At 42.7% G+C, this 19,992-nt stretch overlaps 1 protein-coding gene across 7 annotated transcripts; it reads right to left on the reverse strand.

The window, feature by feature from the left end:
- Positions 1-4,794: 4,794 nt before the first annotated feature.
- Positions 4,795-18,509, reverse strand: LOC123989498 (NACHT, LRR and PYD domains-containing protein 3-like). Of its 7 annotated transcripts, none has more exons than XM_046290557.1 (11): positions 18,292-18,508; positions 16,840-16,905; positions 16,630-16,757; positions 15,827-16,138; positions 15,415-15,450; positions 12,707-14,441; positions 8,471-8,644; positions 8,213-8,392; positions 7,879-8,031; positions 7,749-7,786; positions 4,795-5,608 (listed from the first exon to the last, which is right to left on the reverse strand). In XM_046290557.1, exons 4-11 carry the CDS (start codon positions 16,095-16,097, stop codon positions 5,004-5,006), a joined length of 3,192 nt encoding a protein of 1,063 aa, XP_046146513.1. In that variant the 5' UTR covers positions 16,098-16,138; positions 16,630-16,757; positions 16,840-16,905; positions 18,292-18,508; the 3' UTR covers positions 4,795-5,003. The 7 variants fall into 7 exon arrangements, with proteins under 7 accessions (XP_046146513.1, XP_046146511.1, XP_046146515.1 ...); XM_046290555.1 differs by having other exon boundaries at positions 15,827-16,422; positions 18,292-18,507; XM_046290559.1 differs by having other exon boundaries at positions 12,716-14,441; positions 15,827-16,757; positions 18,292-18,509.
- Positions 18,510-19,992: the final 1,483 nt, after the last annotated feature.

The following is a 19,992-nucleotide window of genomic DNA, read 5'->3' on the forward strand; positions in this document are numbered from 1 at the left end:
CAGTACCAGATCATTATGCAGCTATATACAGGAGTACCAGTACCAGATAAATTTGCAGATATATACAGGGAGTACCAGATCAATGTGAGGCTATATACAGGGAGTACCAGTACCAGATCAATGTGAGGCTATATACAGGGGGAGTACCAGATCAATGTGCAGCTATATACAGGGAGTACCAGTACTAGATCAATGTGGACCTATATACAGGAAGTACCAGTACCAGATCAATGTGAGGCTATATACAGGAAGTACCAGATCAATGTGCAGAGGTAAGGGGTATTTGAGTTAGATATGTACATGAAGGCAGGGTAAAGTGACTCGGCACCAGAATAGATAATAATAAGCAGCTATTTATGAATGTAAAAGTGTGTTCGTGCATTTGTGTTGTTGGTATGTGAGTATGTAGTTTATGTGAATATGTGTGGGAGTGTCAATGTAGTGTGTGAGTGTGTATATATATATAGTCTAATGAGTGTGCGTAGGGTCCCATTAATTGACAATATAGCAGTCATGTGGCTTGGGGGTAGAAGCTGTCTCTGAGCCTGTTGGTCCGAGAGCCGATGCTCCGGTACCATTTGCCGCACAGTATCAGAGTGAACAGTCTATGGCTGGAGTCTTTGGCAATTTTTCGGGCCTTCCTCTGATACCGCCTGATATAGAGGTCCTGCATGGCAGGGAGCTCAGCACCATTGATGTGCTGGGTTGTCCTCACCACCCTCTGTAGCGCTTTGTGTTCGAGGGTGCTGCATTTGCCAAACCAAGCAGTGATGCAGCCAGTCAAGATGCTCTCGATGGTGCAGCTGTAGAACATTTTGAGGATCTGATGGCCCATGCCAAATCTTTTCAGCCTCCCGAGGGGGAAAAGGTGCTACCGTGCCCTTTTCACGACTATGGGTGTGTGTGGACCATCTTAAGTCCTTTGTGATGTGGGTGCCAATGTAACAGTATAACTTTAGACTGTCTCCTCGCCCATACCCGGGCGCTAACCAGGGACCCTCTGCACACATCAACAACAGTCACCCATGAAGCATCGTTACCCATCGCCCCACAACAGCCGCGGCCTTTGCAGAGCAAGGGGAACCACTACTTCAAGGTCTCAGAGCAAGTGACGTCACCGATTGAAATGCTATTTCACATCCGTTACACCAAATAACTTGAAGGTCTCGACCCACTACACTACAACCCCGTTGATGTGGATGGGTGCGTGCTCTCCCCTCTTTCTCCTATAGTCCACGATCAGCTACTTGGTCTTACTGACGTTGATGGAGAGGTTGTTGTCTTGGCACCACACTGCTATATCTCTGACCTCCTCGCCATAGGCTGTCTCATTGCCGTCAGTGATCAGGCCTATCCCCGTAGTGTCTTCAGCAAACTTGATGATGTTGGAGTGTCATGACCAGCCTTTCAAAGCACTTCATAATTACAGATGTGAGTGCTACAGAGGCGATAGTCATTTAGGAAGGTTACCTTGAAGCTCCTGTTAACAGGGACAATAGTGGTCAACTTGAAACAGACTGGGACAAGGAACATGTCACTGAAGACACTTGCCAGCTGATCTGTGCCTGCTTTGAGAACACAGCCTGGTATTACGCCTGGCCCGGCAGCCTTGTGATAGTTTACCTGTTTCTAATGTTTCGCTCACATCGGCCACGGAAAGCGAGATCACACAGTCATGAGGGAAACGAGGGCATTCAAGGAAGGCACAGTGGTATATTCATCAAAGCGAGCATAAAAGCCATTTATTTAGCTCGTTCCAGAGTTCTGCATTGCTGGGCAACTCACGACTGGGTTTCCCTTTGTAATCCGTTATTATCTGCAAGCATTGCCACATATAACGAGCATTGGAGCCGGTGTAATAGGTTTCCACCTTCCTTTCATATTGTCCTTTTGCATGTTTGATGTCTCGTCGGAGGTCGTAGCAGGATTTCTTGTATGTGTCCATATCCGTGTCCCGTTCCTTGTAAGCTGTAGCTCAAATCACCACTGACTTCTGGACTTCCAGGATCTCAAAGTGTGTGATGGTGTAAAGATTTTAGGGGTATTGGTACAGAAGGACGAAGTGCAACAGAAAACATTTTTCTCCTTCGCTGCCTTAAAAGGTTCCATGTTGCACAGGAAGACCTGGTGAGCACTTACACCAGCTACATAACCCCCCACACGATGGAGTATGTCGCTCCTGCTTGGCACAGCTCACTAACCCAGGGCCAGTCTGATGGCCTGGAGCGTATTCAGAAGAGAGCATGCCTCACCATCCTAGGAGGATACTCCGGTTATACTGAAGCCCTTCAGATCCTGTCCCTAGGACACCCCAGTTGTACTGAGGACCTTCAGATCCTGTCCCTAGGACACCCCAGTTGTACTGAGGACCTTCAGATCCTGTCCCTAGGACACCCCAGTTGTACTGAAGCCCTTCAGATCCTGTCCCTACTCCAGCTTCATGGAAGACGGACACAACTCTGTACTGACTTCGCTGTCAGCCTCCTAAAATCTCAATTCAGAGACTTGCAACTGAATCAAAGTGTCAGGCAGGAACTCCCGCAGCCAAAACCCACTGACTATACCGAAGTCTGGAATGGTACATGAGGTCACCAACCCATATTTCTACTCATTGATTAATGAGTCACTTTAAAGATTGCAGAACATTATTGTTTTACTTTTTTTTTTAATTAGTTGTTTTTATCCATGAATATGTTGTATGCTCATGGATTTCACTTTGTAGTGACTGCCACATGAGTGTAATAAATACAACTTGAAACTTGAAAAGATTATTTCATTCTGTGCTGCTGAGCTAATGTCATGTCGTGGAAATGGAACCTCATTTGTTATGGCGTAAGTAATGTTCTATCAAAATGTAATTCTTTATTACATCATAGTTTGATATAGTAATTATTCAATTTGATAGACGCAGTAAAGGGGTCAATGGAACTCAACCAAAACAATGGAAATGCCATGGAAACGTGTTGGGGAAAGATCCCAAATCTCCTGATTGCCCCTCAGCAAAATGATCCTACATTTAGTGTAATATAGTGTGAAATACACATATACTCTGATTTGACCTCAAAATAATGCTTGTATGGATGTTAAACCCAATATATGTTCATGTCATAGTGACCAATCAGCTGCATTACAGTTAAAAACAACTGACTACCACCACAGATATGCTAGCTATGCTACCAGCTTAAATTATATGAACAGGAGTTAGCATTTAGCAGGCACTTCTTCTAAACCTGAATAGGGACAACTTCTAAATGTTATGCAGCTAAAACAGCCAGATATATCCAAATCTGACTTTAGTAACTACATCGTGGGCCTGTTAAAATACACCAATCATGACAGATTTGATGACGATCCACCTTGTTAGATCAGATTTGTTTACTGTTTGCCTGTCTGCCGTCCTTCTATCCCCCAACGGTCTGTGTTCCATTGACCTCTTTACTGCATCTATAGGCCTTTATTTTCTTTCAGTAGAAAATCACTACTTGAGACTTGATTACATTGTTAAATGTGATTTATTTCAGATAAACAGAACAAAAGAAATAGACATTTTTCAAATAGATTGTTTTGTCCTCTGTGACATCACATCAAGTGTCGTGTAATACCAAAAAAAATGTCCTATTGCTAAATCTATTTAAGTTTCCCTGGATAGTTCAACCCTTCCATTTGGTCAGGCATTTTTATTCACAACAAACAGGTAATCAAATTGCACTCACCAGATAGAATCTGAGATGGACATGGACACAGTCCTGTTACATGAATTCATCCCTAACCCAGAACTAAAATCTTGCGTAATTGTAGAAATGGAACGTCTGTTAACGGGAGATGAATTCATCCCCAGAGGAGAAATGTGATGTCCCCAGCAAAGACAACGACCAGAGTACTAGTGACTGATGAAACAAGTACAACTTCATGATGTTCATAAGAGACTGTATAATACAGTCTATAAGAACCAAAAGATTCACCGGAATAGACTAAATCCAATAGAATCAATGGAAAAGTGTGCATCCATTGATATGTAGGCTGCGTGTACATTTTTAAAAAGGCATGTAGTTCTGTCCTTGTCTAATGGCGTTCTTGTATTGTTTCATGTTTTGTGTGTGTAACAGTATAGCTTCCGTCATTCCACAAGCCCCTAGTTTTGCTGTCCTGCAGCTGACATTCCATTCCACAAGCCCCTAATTTTGCTGTCCTGCAGCTGACATTCCACAAGCCCCTAGTTTTGCTGTCCTGCAGCTGACATTCCATTCCACAAGCCCCTAGTTTTGCTGTCCTGCAGCTGACATTCCATTCCACCATTCCTGCAGCTGACATTCCACAAGCCCCTAGTTTTGCTGTCCTGCAGCTGACATTCCATTCCACAAGCCCCTAGTTTTGCTGTCCTGCAGCTGATATTCCATTCCACAAGCCCCTAGTTTTGCTGTCCTGCAGCTGACATTCCATTCCACAAGCCCCTAGTTTTGCTGTCCTGCAGCTGACATTCCACAAGCCCCTAGTTTTGCTATCCTGCAGCTGACATTCCAGTTAGAGTGTAACTGGAACTACATTTACATTTACATTTAAGTCATTTAGCAGACGCTCTTATCCAGAGCGACTTACAACTACACAGAGGAGAGGGAACGCCTGTGGGCCTACATCCAACAGATAGTGCTCCTCCACCCAGCCGGCTCTCTGGAACCCTCTGGTTTCACAAGGCCTCAAAACAGGACTTGAAAGGATCCTCTGGCCCGCTCCACCGGACAAAGCGGAATAGGAACATCCACTCTCCATGGTAATCAATGCAGATTCCGCTTTTTGGAACATTTCTCCGAATGCAGGACTCGTGTCCGAATGCAGGACTCCTGTCCGAATGCACAACTGAATTATATGTGAAAGTATGCATCTTAGAATGAATCATCGTTTTCACTTTATAAACTCAGAATCTTCATTTTCAAAATCCCATCTAAACAACTGTAGCAGGTTCTCTCTCCCACCACCACCATTTTAAGGTGCGCTCCTTTCAAGTCTCACTCTGTTGCATAGTGTATCAGGCTCTTGCCTATATACGGTGGAAATTGAGCCTGGGAACTTCTCATTCGGTATCTATGACACAAAGTCACTGAAGAGTTGTTTGTAATATTAAACCCTGGATAGAGGGGCTCGGTGAATTTGGTATGGAATGTGTACAGGTGTGTCAACGTGTTAGAAGAAGAGATGCTATAGAAGGACAAACTGCCGTCCGACCAAATCAGAGACACTCCTACTCTGTTGGAGCGAGAGGAGACAGATATGACAGTGTCCTCATCATTGTGCCAGGCAGTGTATTGGTTACCATCACAATCTAGACACCAGGATTTGTCATTGTGTCCCAAAACACAGTCATCTATCTGTCCTCTTCTGCTGATTCCTTTATATGTCATACCTATTTCAACCCTATTCCCACTCCACTCGACCTCCCAGTAGCAGCGGCCAGTCAGACCCTCTCTACACAGCACCTGTGCATAGTCGTGAAATCTCTCAGGGTGATCAGGGTATGGCTGCTTCGTGGTCACCCATGTCACCTTCCTGTTCTCCTCAGACAAAGATAGATTTCTGAATGTTGTGTTTGGGTCCAGTGTGAGGTTACAGGCATCTGGTCGGGAATGAAGGAAAAAAAAGTGATCAATATTCACGTAACGATGTAAAGTGTAAGCAAGTAATTTAAACTGTGCTCTATTAAAATGCATACTGATACAGTGGACATTAATCATTAGTCTTCAAGGGGCAATCTAGAATTGGTACATCCATTTTTGGACTTAATACTTTTGTACAATTATTAAGTCCATAATTAGTAATTGTACAAAATAAATCAAATAAAAACATGATAGCTTCAAAACATGGTTAATTAAAATGATCATTTTGATCTCATGGACGGTCAATCCTTTAATCAATATCTCCGGTCTATTTGAGAGTGGTTTCTCCAGCCCCATCCCGTAGCTGTTTCACCCCCCCCAAAAAGATGCCGGACAGCCGTTTGGTTGATTTTTTAATTACGGACTGCACATTTAAAACAACAGTCTGGGATTGGAAAAACAACAAAACAGTAGCCCCACCACCTGTTTCAGTCAAGGGATGGCGCTAGGGAAATGTAACCTTTAAAGTAAAGCACTGTCCACTTCATTGTGTTGCAACTAAATCAAGCCAATTGAGAACTTAAAAATTAGGCATATCTATTTTATCAAATGAGATTGTAGTCCTATGAATTATTAACATAAATTGCCTAACTAAATGGGCATTTAAGATGAAAAATGAATTTGTACTGAACAAAAATATAAACGCAACAGGCAACAATTTTTCTGAGTTACAGTTCATATAAGGAAATCAGTCAATTGAAATGAATTCATTAGGCCCTAATCTATGGATTTCACATGACTGGGAATACAGATATGCATCTGTTGGTCACAGATACCTTTAAAAAAGTAGGGGCCAGTCAGTATCTGGTGTGAGCATCATTTGCCTAATGCCGCATGGCACATCTCCTTTGTATAGAGTTGATCCGGCTGTTGATTGTGGCCTGTGGAATGTTGTCTCACTCCTCTTCAAAGGCTGTGCAAAGTTGCTGGATATTGGCGGGAACTGTAACATGCTGTCGTACATGTCAATCCAGAGCCACCCAAACATGCTCAATGGGTGACATATCTGGTGAGTATGCAGGTCATGGAAGAACTAGGACAGGTTCAGCTTCCAGGAATTGGAATTGCATTATCATGTGAGGCCGGTTGGACGTATTGCCAAATTATTGTAGGGAAATGAACATTCAATTATCTGGCAACAGCTCTGGTGGACATTCCTGCAGTCAGCATGCCAATTGCACGCTCCCTCAAAACTGGAGACATCTGTGGCATTATGTGGTGTAACAAAACTGCACATTTTAGAGTGGCCTTTTATTGTCTCCAGCACAAGGTGCACCTGTGTAATGATCATGTTGTTTAATCAGCTTCTTGATATGCCACACCTGTCAACTGGATGGATTATCTTGGCAAAGGAGAAATGCTTTAACAGAGATGTAGACAACTTTGTGCACAAAATTTGAGAGAAATAAGCTTTATGTGCGTATGGGACATGTCTGGGATCTTTTATTTCAGCTCATGAAACATGGGACCAACACTTTACATGTTGTGTTTATATTTCTGTTCACTGAGTATACAAAACATTAAGGACACCTGCCCTTTCCATGACAGACTGACCAGGTGAATGCTATTGATGTCACTTGTTAAATCCACTTCAATCCATGTAGATGAAGGGGAGGAGACAGGTTAAAGAAGGATTTTTAAGCCTTGAGACACCTGAGACATGGATTGTGTATGTGTGACATTCAGAGGATGAATGGGCAAGACAAAATATTTCAGTGTCTTTGAACAGGGTATGGTAGGTAGTAGGTGCCAGGCGCACTGGTTTGTGTCAAGAACTGCAACGCTGCTGGGTTGTTCACGCTCAATAGTTTTCCGTGTGTATCAAGAATGGTCCACCACCCAAAGGACGTCCAGCCAACTGACAACTGGGTGAAGCATTGGAGTCAACATGGGCCAGTATGTTGACACCTTGTAGAGTCCATGCACTGACAAATTGAGACTGTTGTGAGGGCAAATGGGGAGGGTGCAACTCCATATTAGGAAGGTGTTCCTAATGTTTATGTAGCTTTTTCGATGTAATCAAGCACAGAGCTCTTTCTTAGTATAATTTTAATCCAGCGCTAACATGCAGACTGGGAGCAAAGTCACCAACACACTTACATCTAACGCTGAACCAGTATTCTCCCCCAGGGTGAAACCTAGTAAGAGAAGAGCAGAGAATGCACCTAATTAAGATTTTGTAATATTAGTGTTTATCACCCATTTCACAGTATGCATTGCTGTGACCCACCTGACTGTATGTTGTCCAGCAGAGAGCAGCTTTACTCCTGAATCTCCTGGGTGATTGTAGCTCAGGTCCAACTCTTTCAGGTGGTCGGGGTTTGACCTCAGAGCTGAAGCCAGATAAGCACAGCCTTTCTCGGTGACTCCGCAGAGTGACAACCTGTGGAAACAGTTGCTATCATCAAATCTTCCCAAAACTCTTCTTCAGTTCACAGGTATAAACCAAAGGCTTGATAACGTTTTATTCAAGCCTACATTGAGAACACTTTATAATTATAATAGCTACAGACATTAGCTAGAAGGTCTGAGAAAATTGCCCCATATAACCCAAAGCAACTGACCCCAGTGTCTCCAGTTTACATTGTGGATCATTCAGTCTATCAGAAAGCTTCTGGACCCCTGAGTCTTGTAGATTGTTGTCACTCAGGTCCAGCTTCCTTAGGTGTGAGGTGTTTGACCTCGGAGTCAGAGCTGAGGCCAATGCTACACAGCAGTTCTTTGTGAGGTTACATCTATTCAGTCTAAAAAATAAATAAAAGAACAAAGAAAGCACAATTGAACAAATAAACAGAGCCCAATTCAAGTCTAGAAATATTCACCTTAGTGTCTCCAGTTTGCAGATTGGACTCCTCAGTCCAGCAGAGAGCAGTTTCACTCCTGAATCCTGTAGGTCATTGTCACTCAGGTCCAGCTCTCTCATGTAAGAGGAGTTTGAGCCAATAGCTTTTGCCAACATTTCACAGCATCTTGCTGTAAGGTTACAGCTATCTAGTCTGGAGAAGAATGTTTTTCACAGAATGACAAACATGTTAAATTGCATAACTCTTTCTCATAAATGTAAATGTATGCATTAAAGGTCCAATGCAGCAGTTTTGACCTCATTATCAAATCATTTCTGGGTAACAATTAAGTACCTTACTGTGAATGTTTTCAATCAAAATGTTTAAAAAAATAAACTAATAGCTTCTTAGCAAAAGCAATTTCTCAAGCAAGAATTTTGAATTTCGCTAGGACTGTCGGAGTGGTCTGAGTGGGGAGGGGGACACTGAAGCAGAATGAAACGTTTATTTTCAACAATGCTATACATCAAATCACATGGCAGTATTGGCTCCTCTATTATCAACTATTTTGTGTTTAAAACATCTTATATGGTCGTCGTATCCCTCTCTGATCTATCCCTCTCTGATCTATCCCTCTCTGATCTATCCCTCTCTGATCTATCCCTCTCTGATCTATCCCTCTCTGATCTATCCCTCTCTGATCTATCCCTCTCTGATCTATCCCTCTCTGATCTATCCCTCTCTGATCTATCCCTCTCTGATGGAGGTGTCTTGTATTTAAGTGATGATGCCAGAGAAGCCGGTGTTGCGGGGACATATTGGCACGAGTGTTGTTAGGCAAACCGTGCCAATATATCCTCCAAACATCGGCTTCAAGGGCATTATCACTTATATACAACGGGTTACCAACATATTAAAATAATAATTTACATATTTTCATTAAAAACGTTATTTTGATATATTTATTAATACTATTTCATCCTTCCACGAGATATAGTCCAGACACAAAATCTAGGGTTGCTACCTGAGCCGGCTGGTCGTTCGTTCTATCGGTTTGGTTGCAAGAGACGCGACCCAGCCGATCAGTCTTTATGTTCTGTATCTATGGACGCGACCCGGCCGATCAGTCTTTATGTTCTGTATCTATGGACGCGACCCGGCCGATCAGTCTTTATGTTCTGTATCTATGGACGCGACCCGGCCGATCAGTCTTTATGTTCTGTATCTATGGACGCGACCCGGCCGATCAGTCTTTATGTTCTGTATCTATGGACGCGACCCGGCCGATCAGTCTTTATGTTCTGTATCTATGGACGCGACCCGGCCGATCAGTCTTTATGTTCTGTATCTATGGACGCGACCCGGCCGATCAGTCTTTATGTTCTGTATCTATGGGACGATCAGTCTTTATGTTCTGTATCCGGACCCCGATCAGTCTTTATGTTCTGTATCTATGGACGCGACCCGGCCGATCAGTCTTTATGTTCTGTATCTATGGAGTCTTTATGTTCTGATCCCGGCCGATCAGTCTTTATGTTCTGTATCTATGGGACGCGATCAGTCTTTATGTTCGGCCGATCAGTCTTTATGTTCTGTATCTATGGACGCCGATCAGTCTTTATGTTCTGTATCTATGGACGCCGATCAGTCTTTATGTTCTGTATCTATGGACGCGACCCAGCCGATCAGTCTTTATGTTCTGTATCTATGGACGCGACCCAGCCGATCAGTCTTTATGCTCCATTGCCATACTGGCTGGCAATGTCCTTATCCTTTGCTTGCCAGCTAGCCAACTACGGCTAACATACAGTCACGTCAAACAGTGTAGCCAGAATAACAACAGCAGCTGCAATTGCATTTGTTTAACTGTTTTCTTGAGACATTTATTTGGATACATCCATAACAATGAGCTGATGAGGCGCGATTTCACCTGGCACAGAAAATGTGTGCTCGCATCAGGACACTGTTGTTAAGAGGAGCTAGCCAACAACATAACTAACGTAAACTCATATATCGCCTTGGTCCGTACAATTGCCCTTATTTTAGCGCCCCAAAAACGTAATACTTCCAGATCAACTGTAATGTCAATACCATTGTAAAGCACAATTTCTCCCCTTTCCAGCAGAATCAATTACATGACCTAAATGCTGCCCGTTTCGGCATAATTCAAGCAGGCAATTAGCCCTGTCGGGTCTTTTTAAAAATGGCGGGTGGGGAAGCGAAACTAATGCGTGATAGTGAGAAGGAGAGATGTCGTGTGGGAAAATGGCTTTTTTTTCACTCGAGTTGTCCAACTTATAACCTTATCGCCTCTAAAATGTTGTTTTTAAAGGATGAGAGAAGTGCTACACCTGGTGGAGAGAGATTGTAAGACAGAAATAGTTGCTTTATGCATGCTGTACGTTACGACAAGACACTTCAAGATGTAATGGAGGGTCAGTTTTTTCAACTTTTCTCCAATTCTATAAAGCCATTACCATGTCTATCAACGCTTGAATTGAAACGTAGTTCACACCCCCGATTTGGACGTCAACACAGTCGCTACAGTCCCATTAGTTTTCTTTGTAGCCTCGTTTGAATGTTGCGGTTGTGCACATTTGTACGGAATGGGGTGAGTCTACGTTAACACAGTCACTTCAAACTGAAGCTGGAAAGACTGCAAACTAGCTGCACTTCGTTTCGTCTTACCTGTTTTCTATTGACATTTCCTCGTAAATGTTATATATCAATAAAAATTATGCTAATTCATGATTTCAACTACCTGAGAAAAGCTGCTTGCCTGTCTGTCTCGCCCTGACACATTCATTACTATGGGACAGCTGGAGATCGAATTTCAATATTGAAACAATGTTGCAAATGTCAGAGAGACAGACCACAAGTGTTTTACAAATCTCCGCTACTGAAAACCAATTGCTAGTCTAAAAGAAATGGGAGATCAAGTTTATACTTGTCTGGTTGAGCTGATGAGACAGTGGATTGCGCAGTGAGATGGAACAGAGTAAATAGGCATTTTAACGTCATAGTTTTAGCCGGTGATAACTTCTGGTATAGACACTGGCTGGAATGCGGTTTTAACCAATCAGCGTGCAAGATTAGACCCAACCGTTGTATAAAGTAGTAGTATCCCTCCCGGATCTATCACTCTCCCACTCTGTTCCATCTCACCAATCCATTTGGTTTTTTTTAATGGACAGAAAAGAGCAGAAGCTCTGAGCTAGTTTAAAAGAAATGGGAGATCAAGTTTATACTTGTCTGGTTGAGCTGATGAGACAGTGGATTGCGCAGTGAGATGGAACAGAGTGTCTGGTTGAGCTGATGAGTCAGTGGATTGCGCAGTGAGATGGAACAGAGTAAATAGGCATTTTAACGTCATAGTTTTAGCCGGTGATAACTTCTGGTATAGACACTGGCTGGAATGCGGTTTTAACCAATCAGCGTGCAAGATTAGACCCAACCGTTGAATAAAGTAGTAGTATCCCTCCCGGATCTATCACTCTCCCTACTCTGTTCCATCTCACCAATCCATTTGTTTTTTTTAATGGACAGAAAAGAGCAGAAGCTCTGAGCTGTCCGATCAGGTCCATTGTCTACTGAGGATCTATCACTCTCTTTTTTAATTTTATCTTTATTTAACCAGGCAAGTCAGTTAAGAACACATTCTTATTTTCAATGACAGCCTGGGAACAGTGGGTCAACTGCCTGTTCAGGGGCAGAACGAACTTGTCAGCTCGGGGGTTTGAACTCACAACCTTCCGGTTACTAGTCCAACGCTCTAACCACTAGGCTACGCTGCCGCCCCTCTCTGATGGAGGTGTCTGCTTTAGATGTTTACATTTTGAATGGCATATCCATGTCATTACCCGTCTGGTGGCCAAGCACTTGAAATTAGCAAGGATGGTGCAATTCAATTATACTTTGGAAAGAGAAAATCAAACGTGAAAATGTTACTTTAACTCTGTACATATTATCACAATGACCTTGACTAACTGGTGCCCCAGCATATTGACTCTGTACCGGTACCCCCTGTATATAGCCTCGCTATTGTTATTTTACTGCTGCTCTTTAATGATTTGTTACTTTAAAAAAAACGTTTTATTTTATTTACTTAAAACTGCATTATTGGTTAAGGGCTTGTAAGTAAGCATTTCACTGTAAGGTCTACACCTGTTGTATGTGGCGCATGTGACAAATAACATTTGATGATTTTATGGAGACCAAAATATATAAATCCCTGGGATATACAAAGATCAACTTTAACTTTAGTAGCCTACTTACAGAGCACACCTGCAGGAGGTGATGACTGCCAACAGCTTCAGGAGGCCCTCCTCTGATCTGATGTATTTCTTCAGGTCAAACACCTCTTGAGTTTCCTCAGATGTCATTAACACAAAGGTAAGTGCTGACCACTGTGTAGGTGACAGGTTATTCACTGGCAGACTCCCCGATCTCAGATAGCTCTGGATCTCCAGCACCAGAGACTCATCCTTCAGCTCACTCAGACAGTGGAACAGGTTGATGCTCTTCTCTGGAGAAAGGTCCTCTCGGATTTTCTCCTTGATGTAGCTGACTGTTTTCTCAATGTCCTCTCTGTCCTTTGTCTCTGGTAGGATTCCACTCAGGAGTCTCTGATTGGACTCCAGTGAAAGACCAAGCAGGAAGCGGAGGAAAAGGTCCAAGTGTCCATTCTGGCTCTCTAAGGCTTTGTCGATTGCCGTCTTATGTAAGTCAAACACAGATTTCCAAGACTGTGGAATACATTCAAAACAAAATATTGAATGTTTCCTTGTCAGCTTTGGGAGAAGTACATTGTTGTTGTCTGTTGTGTGACAGTGGTAAGCATATAGAGCTGCAAGGAACTCCTGAACACTGAGATGCACAAAGCTAAAAACTTTCTCCTCCTCCAGAAATATTTCAGTGCACACACCCGAGTACACTATAGCCACCTCAATGTCAATACCACTCTCTCGCAGGTCTTTCTCATAGAAAATCAATTGTCCTTTTTGCAGTTGACAGAATGCTAGTTTTGCAAGTTGAAGGACAGCGTTTTTACTACCTGTGGGATACTTCTGTTCTGTCATTTTATCAGTCTGGCAGAGCAGGAAGTGTTCGTACATTTTAGTCAGAGTCTTTGGCATCTCTCCACTCTTTGTTTTACCCAGGATATCATTCAGAACAGTGGCTGAAATCCAACAAAACACTGGTATGTGACACATAATGTGGAGGCTCCTTGAAGACTTTATATGGTTGATGATTCTGTAGGCCTGGTCATCATTACAGAATCTCTTCCTGAAGTACTCCTCCTTCTGAGGGTCATTGAAACCTCGTATCTCGGTCCACTGGTGGATGTAGTTTCGATCAATCTGATTGGCTGCTGCAGGTCGGGAGGTTATCCAGATGAGAGCAGAAGGGAGGAGCTGTCCTGTGATGAGGTTTGTGATCAGGACGTCCAGCGGGGCTGTTTTTGTGTCTTTAGCCACATCTTTATTATGATTAAGGGCCAGAGGGAGCCGACTCTCATCCAGACCATCAAAGATGAACAGAACCTTAAAACCTTCCTCCAGAGTATCGATTGGTTCCATGAAGGGGAAGAACTGATGAAGCAGGTCAATCAGACTGCAGTCTTCCTCTCTTATTTTATTGATTTGGCGAAAAGGAAGTGGAATGATGAAGTCAATGTCCTGGTTCTCCTTTCCTTCTGTCCAGTCGAGAATAAACTTCTGTACAGAGACAGTTTTTCCCACGCCAGCGATGCCCAGTGAAAGCACTGTTCTGATTCGTTTCTTCTGATCAGGCTGGGGTTTGAATATTTCACTGAGCTTAACAGTCTCTTCTGTGGCTGGTGTTCTGGAATCCAGACATCTGACCTCATGATCACCACTGACCCCTCCCATGGCCCCATCTATCACGTAAAGCTCAGTGTAGATCTTGTTTAGATAGACAAAATCCCCTTTCTTTGATGTCCCCTCATATATTTGGTCATACTTCTTCTTTAGGTACGATTTCAGTTCATCTTCAATTGCAAGGGAAAACAAAGATAGATTCAGTTTATTCTTTACACTTTTAGTCTATAATAAAACACATGCATCTTTGATCACATTTGCAGGCCAACGCCAGATAAATTCCAGACAGTAGGCTAATAAGTAGCCTTGGCTAGATTTGGTTTCCAAAACTGATAAGCCTGTAGTGTAGATAATATGTTCTAGGCCAATATGGGAAATGGCCCAGGTAAAAGCTAGGACTCATCAACATAACCTGTGGTAACTCCCATGTGCCATCCAAACGAAGCCCAAAGATCCGATTTCAGGACTTTGAGCTACCGCAACTCGGCACAAGAAAAGCTTTTCTACAGATTCTACACACCTGTGATAGTATGGGAGGCAGTCGCTTTTGCAACAAAATTATTTTACTGTGCCAGGTCTCACACAGACTATTGGTCACACAAGGTGTCCACCTGAGGATTTCAAATGAGTAGCCTAACAATTGTTTACATGGTCACAGTTGCATTTGCAACAAAATAATTGTCTATGACAATTGAATAGCTCAACACATGATCATAAGCAAAATAATCATTACATTTCAAATAGACAGGAAGTTGACCATAGTTTATTAGTAGACGGGTTATTGAGTTGAAGATTCTGTGGTAATTTCAGTCATATTTTTAAAATATATTTTTTTTATGGTTAGTCATCAGATGAAATTGCATTAATCAGATGCCTGACTGCCCGCAGGGCACAGTGCCACTAGTTATTTATATAATGGTCATGATAACTGCATGTGTTTGACATCATTATGTTGTCTTTTGGTCAGGTTTTGTAATCGTTGTATGAAAAGGTGCAACTTTGCAGTATTCTTCCTAGGATGTTTTGATTTTGTCATGAAAAAAAAACAAGACGTCTTATCTGGTTCTCAACCAGAAAACCACTTCACAGAATATGACATGCCACGTGTCAAACGTAGCCGTTGTGTTCATTTGTATTGCTCACCTCTGACTTTCTGAACCACTGCTGGACTACTCCGGGCTGAGAAAGAGAGAGGGGAGAGAGAGGCTGTGTGATTCATGGTGGTTTTAGCATGGCTTTAAGCACATGCTGAGGTCATATATAAAAAGGTGCTATCCATGTAGTACCATCGACCATCACAGCCGTGCTAAAATTACAATGGAGCACCAGCCCCAAACCTTTATTCAACTAAATGTACGTACATTGATACCATGAATTTTGGCAATACATTCTGAACACATTAACTGTATGGCATCATAATATTGTCATGAACATCACATACCCTAATGGGTATAACTTATAGTTCTTAAACAGGCCAGAGCCAGACCATAGCCATTTCAATACTAACACAATATGACTATCTATTATCCCTTTATATGTTTTTAAATCATCTAACCTGCTGGTTCTGTCCACATATTAGTGAGATCAATCAGCTTCATCTTCTTCAGGACCTCCAGTGTGATCATCTTTGCACCCTCAAGGCCGTAAGTCTCCACCATCTTATCCACAGTGTCCTGGTGGTCGGCTTTGTCCAGCCGAGCCTTTGGGATGTGTTGAGGGAAACCTTTTACACCCTGGACCAGGTGCCATTTGAACTTCTTTAGTTTTTTTTCACACAGGTTGTCCTCTAGAGTGGCCAGCAGCAGCTCAGGGACAGGTGTCTCCATTGTTGATCAGTGAGTTGAAAACATGACCCACTAGGCAAAAACTGTTTGAATCAAAATAGTCTGTGTGTTTGCTTCCACGTCATTTCAACCAACAAAAAAAAAGCAATGTGATGACGTTGAATCAATGTGAAAAACAGATTAGATTTGCAAAAAGTTACCAATGTAAGGGCATTTAGTCTTTTTTCATCCAACTTCTAACCTCAATCCAATGACATGGTGAAAATGTGTTGTGGATTTCACGTTGAATTCAAGGTTCGTTGACAACTCAAACAAATGTTAATCCAAAGTAGACGTAGAACTGAAGTCTGTGCCTAGTGAGGAGGTACTTCGGTAGGAAATGGTGAAAGATTCTTATCGTTAAGCCAAGATAGTTCAGATGGGCTTTTACAATGGGTATTATTGTTGTGCAGAGCAAGCATGAGGCTGCGAGATCCTATTGTCACGTTTTAGCATGTAATTGCATATTTCACTTAGGGAACAATCACTCTGAAGGTCGAGTGCACAATAACTAATATTCTGGTTTGATCTTTACCGTTAGTCTTTGACCCCCTTCACAGCTGCTGACACGGTGAACTGGTCTGGAAAGTTATCCTCTGTCTCACGACTAACTCAGGTCTGCTGCTCCTGTCCGGAGGGGATTGTCCTTCTCTTACTGGTTTACTAGAATAGTGTGATATTGCAATAACTAGACGTTAGTTACTAATTAACATGGGCATTTATTCAAGTTCACCTGCTCACATACCATACATTCTATAACAGCGTATCCTCTTCCTTCCCTTTCTACAAGACACCGGCTCCTGCAAACCCACTGTAATAGAACATCACATAGAGTCAATGAGGTTTCCAATGAGAAAACTGCAACAGGAAGTTTTGCTGGAGGCAGAAACCAGTTGTGATATTATGTTATCTGTCATTTTCAAATAAACCCATACAGCCCTATTCCTACCCCTTTTATAGGCACTTGTAGTAATCTAAAACGATTGGATAGGTGTCTGGAGAGAAGTTTCTTGTTCCTTGTTCCTCCTGTGATTTTGTCAATGTGCTGACTCTGAACATTATACATTTTCATTCATCAGTATTATTCACTTTACTATGAACTACTGGAGCAACTTGCGTTCAGACTGAGGGTCCTATTCAATCAAGCCTAGTCAACGGAGTTCCCATGAATAAGAAAAAAAACACGTTTAATTTGTGCACTACAAATATGGATATAAATATGTACATAAACTATAACATTCTCACAACCATTTGAAACCTACGAGTCCGGATAGAGATCATTGCGGCGCGGTCGGACTGAGAAGACGGGTGAAAATGTTTTTGTTGTCCCGCAAATGATTGGGAAACGGGCATCTCTGCTTTGTGTGCTGTTAGCCTACCTAGTGTATTAAAAACACGTCTTTGTCGCATTATGCACTCAGAATTCGCTGCTTCAACTTCAGTAGCCTACTCTCCCAGCTGGCCGTGCGAGATCAAGTGCGCCTAGTAGCCTAGATGTGTGGTTTCAATTAAATAGTCGACCTAAGCATGTGGGGAATAACGTGGCAGCTACCTTAACAATTACATTCATTTAAAATATGATTAGACTATAGTTTACTACAGTGTCTGAAAAATAAATACTGATAATGGAAAGTGGAGGGCGCTCAAACAACGTGAGTCAAAGTGCAATCAAAAACATGGATAATCATTGAAAAACCGCGCGCACAGGCTACCATGGTGAGTGAGCCTTGCACATTTTATTAGTCGGACAGAAAGCCAGCGGTTTCGGTATGAATAGCTGTAGGTGCCGAAATCGGTGCCACGTAGACCTCTACACTACATCAGTAACAACACTTGCCTTGCCCACACTATCTGAAGCGTCAGGTGGTATTATTAGTTCTGGTGGGTCTTGTTACTAGAAATGGACGTGTAAATTGGTTCAGCACACTACTGAAGTCCCCTAGGAGTGGAATACTGCTCTGCTCATTTTAACCATAAGAACTAAAAAGTCCTTTATCCATTGTTTAACAGTTGATGCTATCTAGGACTCGAACCTTCATTTCACAATCCTCCATCGTATTTTGCATTTTCGATTGTCCCTGAATCCGTTCCAAAAACGTAGTAAATATCAAGGTTGCCAACAAACGCATACAAAGTCGTATAGCGGTAGAATGAGAGCCCACTCCCTACCCAGTATGTAAATGCATTTTTCACTCACCGCGTTTATTCGGAAAAATGTCTCTTCATTCTGTTAGCCTCCACCATTTCTCGTTCGTTGGCTTAGTTATTTCCGGTATTCGCCAGTGAACTCTATTGCGCCTCAATTAGGCAATCGCTATGATTGAAATGTAACTAGCTAGCCCCAGTATTTTATTAGCTAGGTGGCTTGTACATAATTGTTACCGATGATACTGTATATACCAGCCTACTCGTACTACAAAAACATACATTGTATTTTGCCAAGATCTTTCTGTGTTAATCCTGTTTCCCAAATATAGTAGGTAACTTGTCTGTGTCAAATCACATTTATTTATATAGCCCTTCTTTCATCAGCTGATATCTCAAAGTGCTGTACAGAAACCCAGGCTAAAACCCCAAACGGCAAGCAATGCAAGTGTAGAAGCATGGTGGCAAGGAAAAACTCATTAGAAAGGCCAAAACTAGGAAGAAACCTAGAGAGGAACCAGGCTATGAGGGGTGGTCAATCCTCTTCTGGCTGTGCCGGGTGGAGATTATAACAGAACATGGCCAAGATGTTCAAATGTTCATAAATGACCAGCATGGTCAAACAATAATAATCACACTAGTTGTCGAGGGTGCAGCAAGTCAGCACCTCAGGAGTAAATATCAGTTGGCTTTTCATAGCCGATCATTGGAAGTATCTCTACCGTTCCTGCTGTCTATAGAGAGTTGAAAACAGCAGGTCTGCGACAGGTAGCACATCCGGTGAATAGCCGCAGGCAGAACAGTTGAAACTGGAGCAGCAGCACGGCCAGGTGGGCTGGGGACAGCAAGGAGTCATCATGCCAGGTAGTTGTTTGAACGTTAAATGATGAGACAGAGGCATTGATGCGAGTAACCAGTCTTGTTCAGTACATCACAATCCATCCGGGTATCTCAATCACACTGGTAAAACACATGATTTGCAGTAATGAACATTTACCAACAGATGGCATCACTGTGCCATTTTACACTCATATCATATTCCCTTTAATAAATCAGACAGCACACAGGGACGAGCAACTCCAGGCATTGAGGTCTGTGATTCTGATGGGCTGGCCCAACTGCAGGGAAGAAACTGCTTTAGCCGTCAGAGAATATTGGCCAATCAAAGAGGAGCTCAGTGTTCAAAACGGAGTAATATTCAAGTGTCATTCAGAGAGTCGTTATTCCCCGGTCTCTACGCCCTGAGATGTTGGCGCACGTGCACTCAAGTCACATAGGAGGTGAGGCTTGCTACAGACAAGCACGTGACACACTGTATTGACCAGGAATGCAGAGTGAAATCAAAGACTATGTCAGTAAATGCACAATCTGCAATGAATATGCCATTGAGCAACAGAGAGAGACGATGATGTCCCACAAGCTACCGATGCGCCCCTGACAGATAGTAAGTCTAGATCTCTTCCAGCACAGTGGCAAAGACTTTCTGCTGGTAGTCGATCATTACTCAGACTTTTGGGAGATTGACCTCTTCCCCGACCTCTTAGCAGAGACAACGATCAAACACTGCAAGGCTCAGTTTGCCCTCTATGGCCAGCCAGATGGCACCACGCTCCTACTTGGTCGAAGTGAATGGATCACTGTACCGTCGTAACAGGGTTGACCTTCGGATTGCTTAGCCAGCATCTACTCAGAACCCTGATGGTCAAAGGGGGTCGCATGACAAAAGACGGAACCCCAGCAAGTCACATGGGGC

Source organism: Oncorhynchus gorbuscha, linkage group LG11, assembly GCF_021184085.1.
Source record: "Oncorhynchus gorbuscha isolate QuinsamMale2020 ecotype Even-year linkage group LG11, OgorEven_v1.0, whole genome shotgun sequence".
NCBI classification, from domain to species: Eukaryota; Metazoa; Chordata; class Actinopteri; order Salmoniformes; family Salmonidae; genus Oncorhynchus; species Oncorhynchus gorbuscha.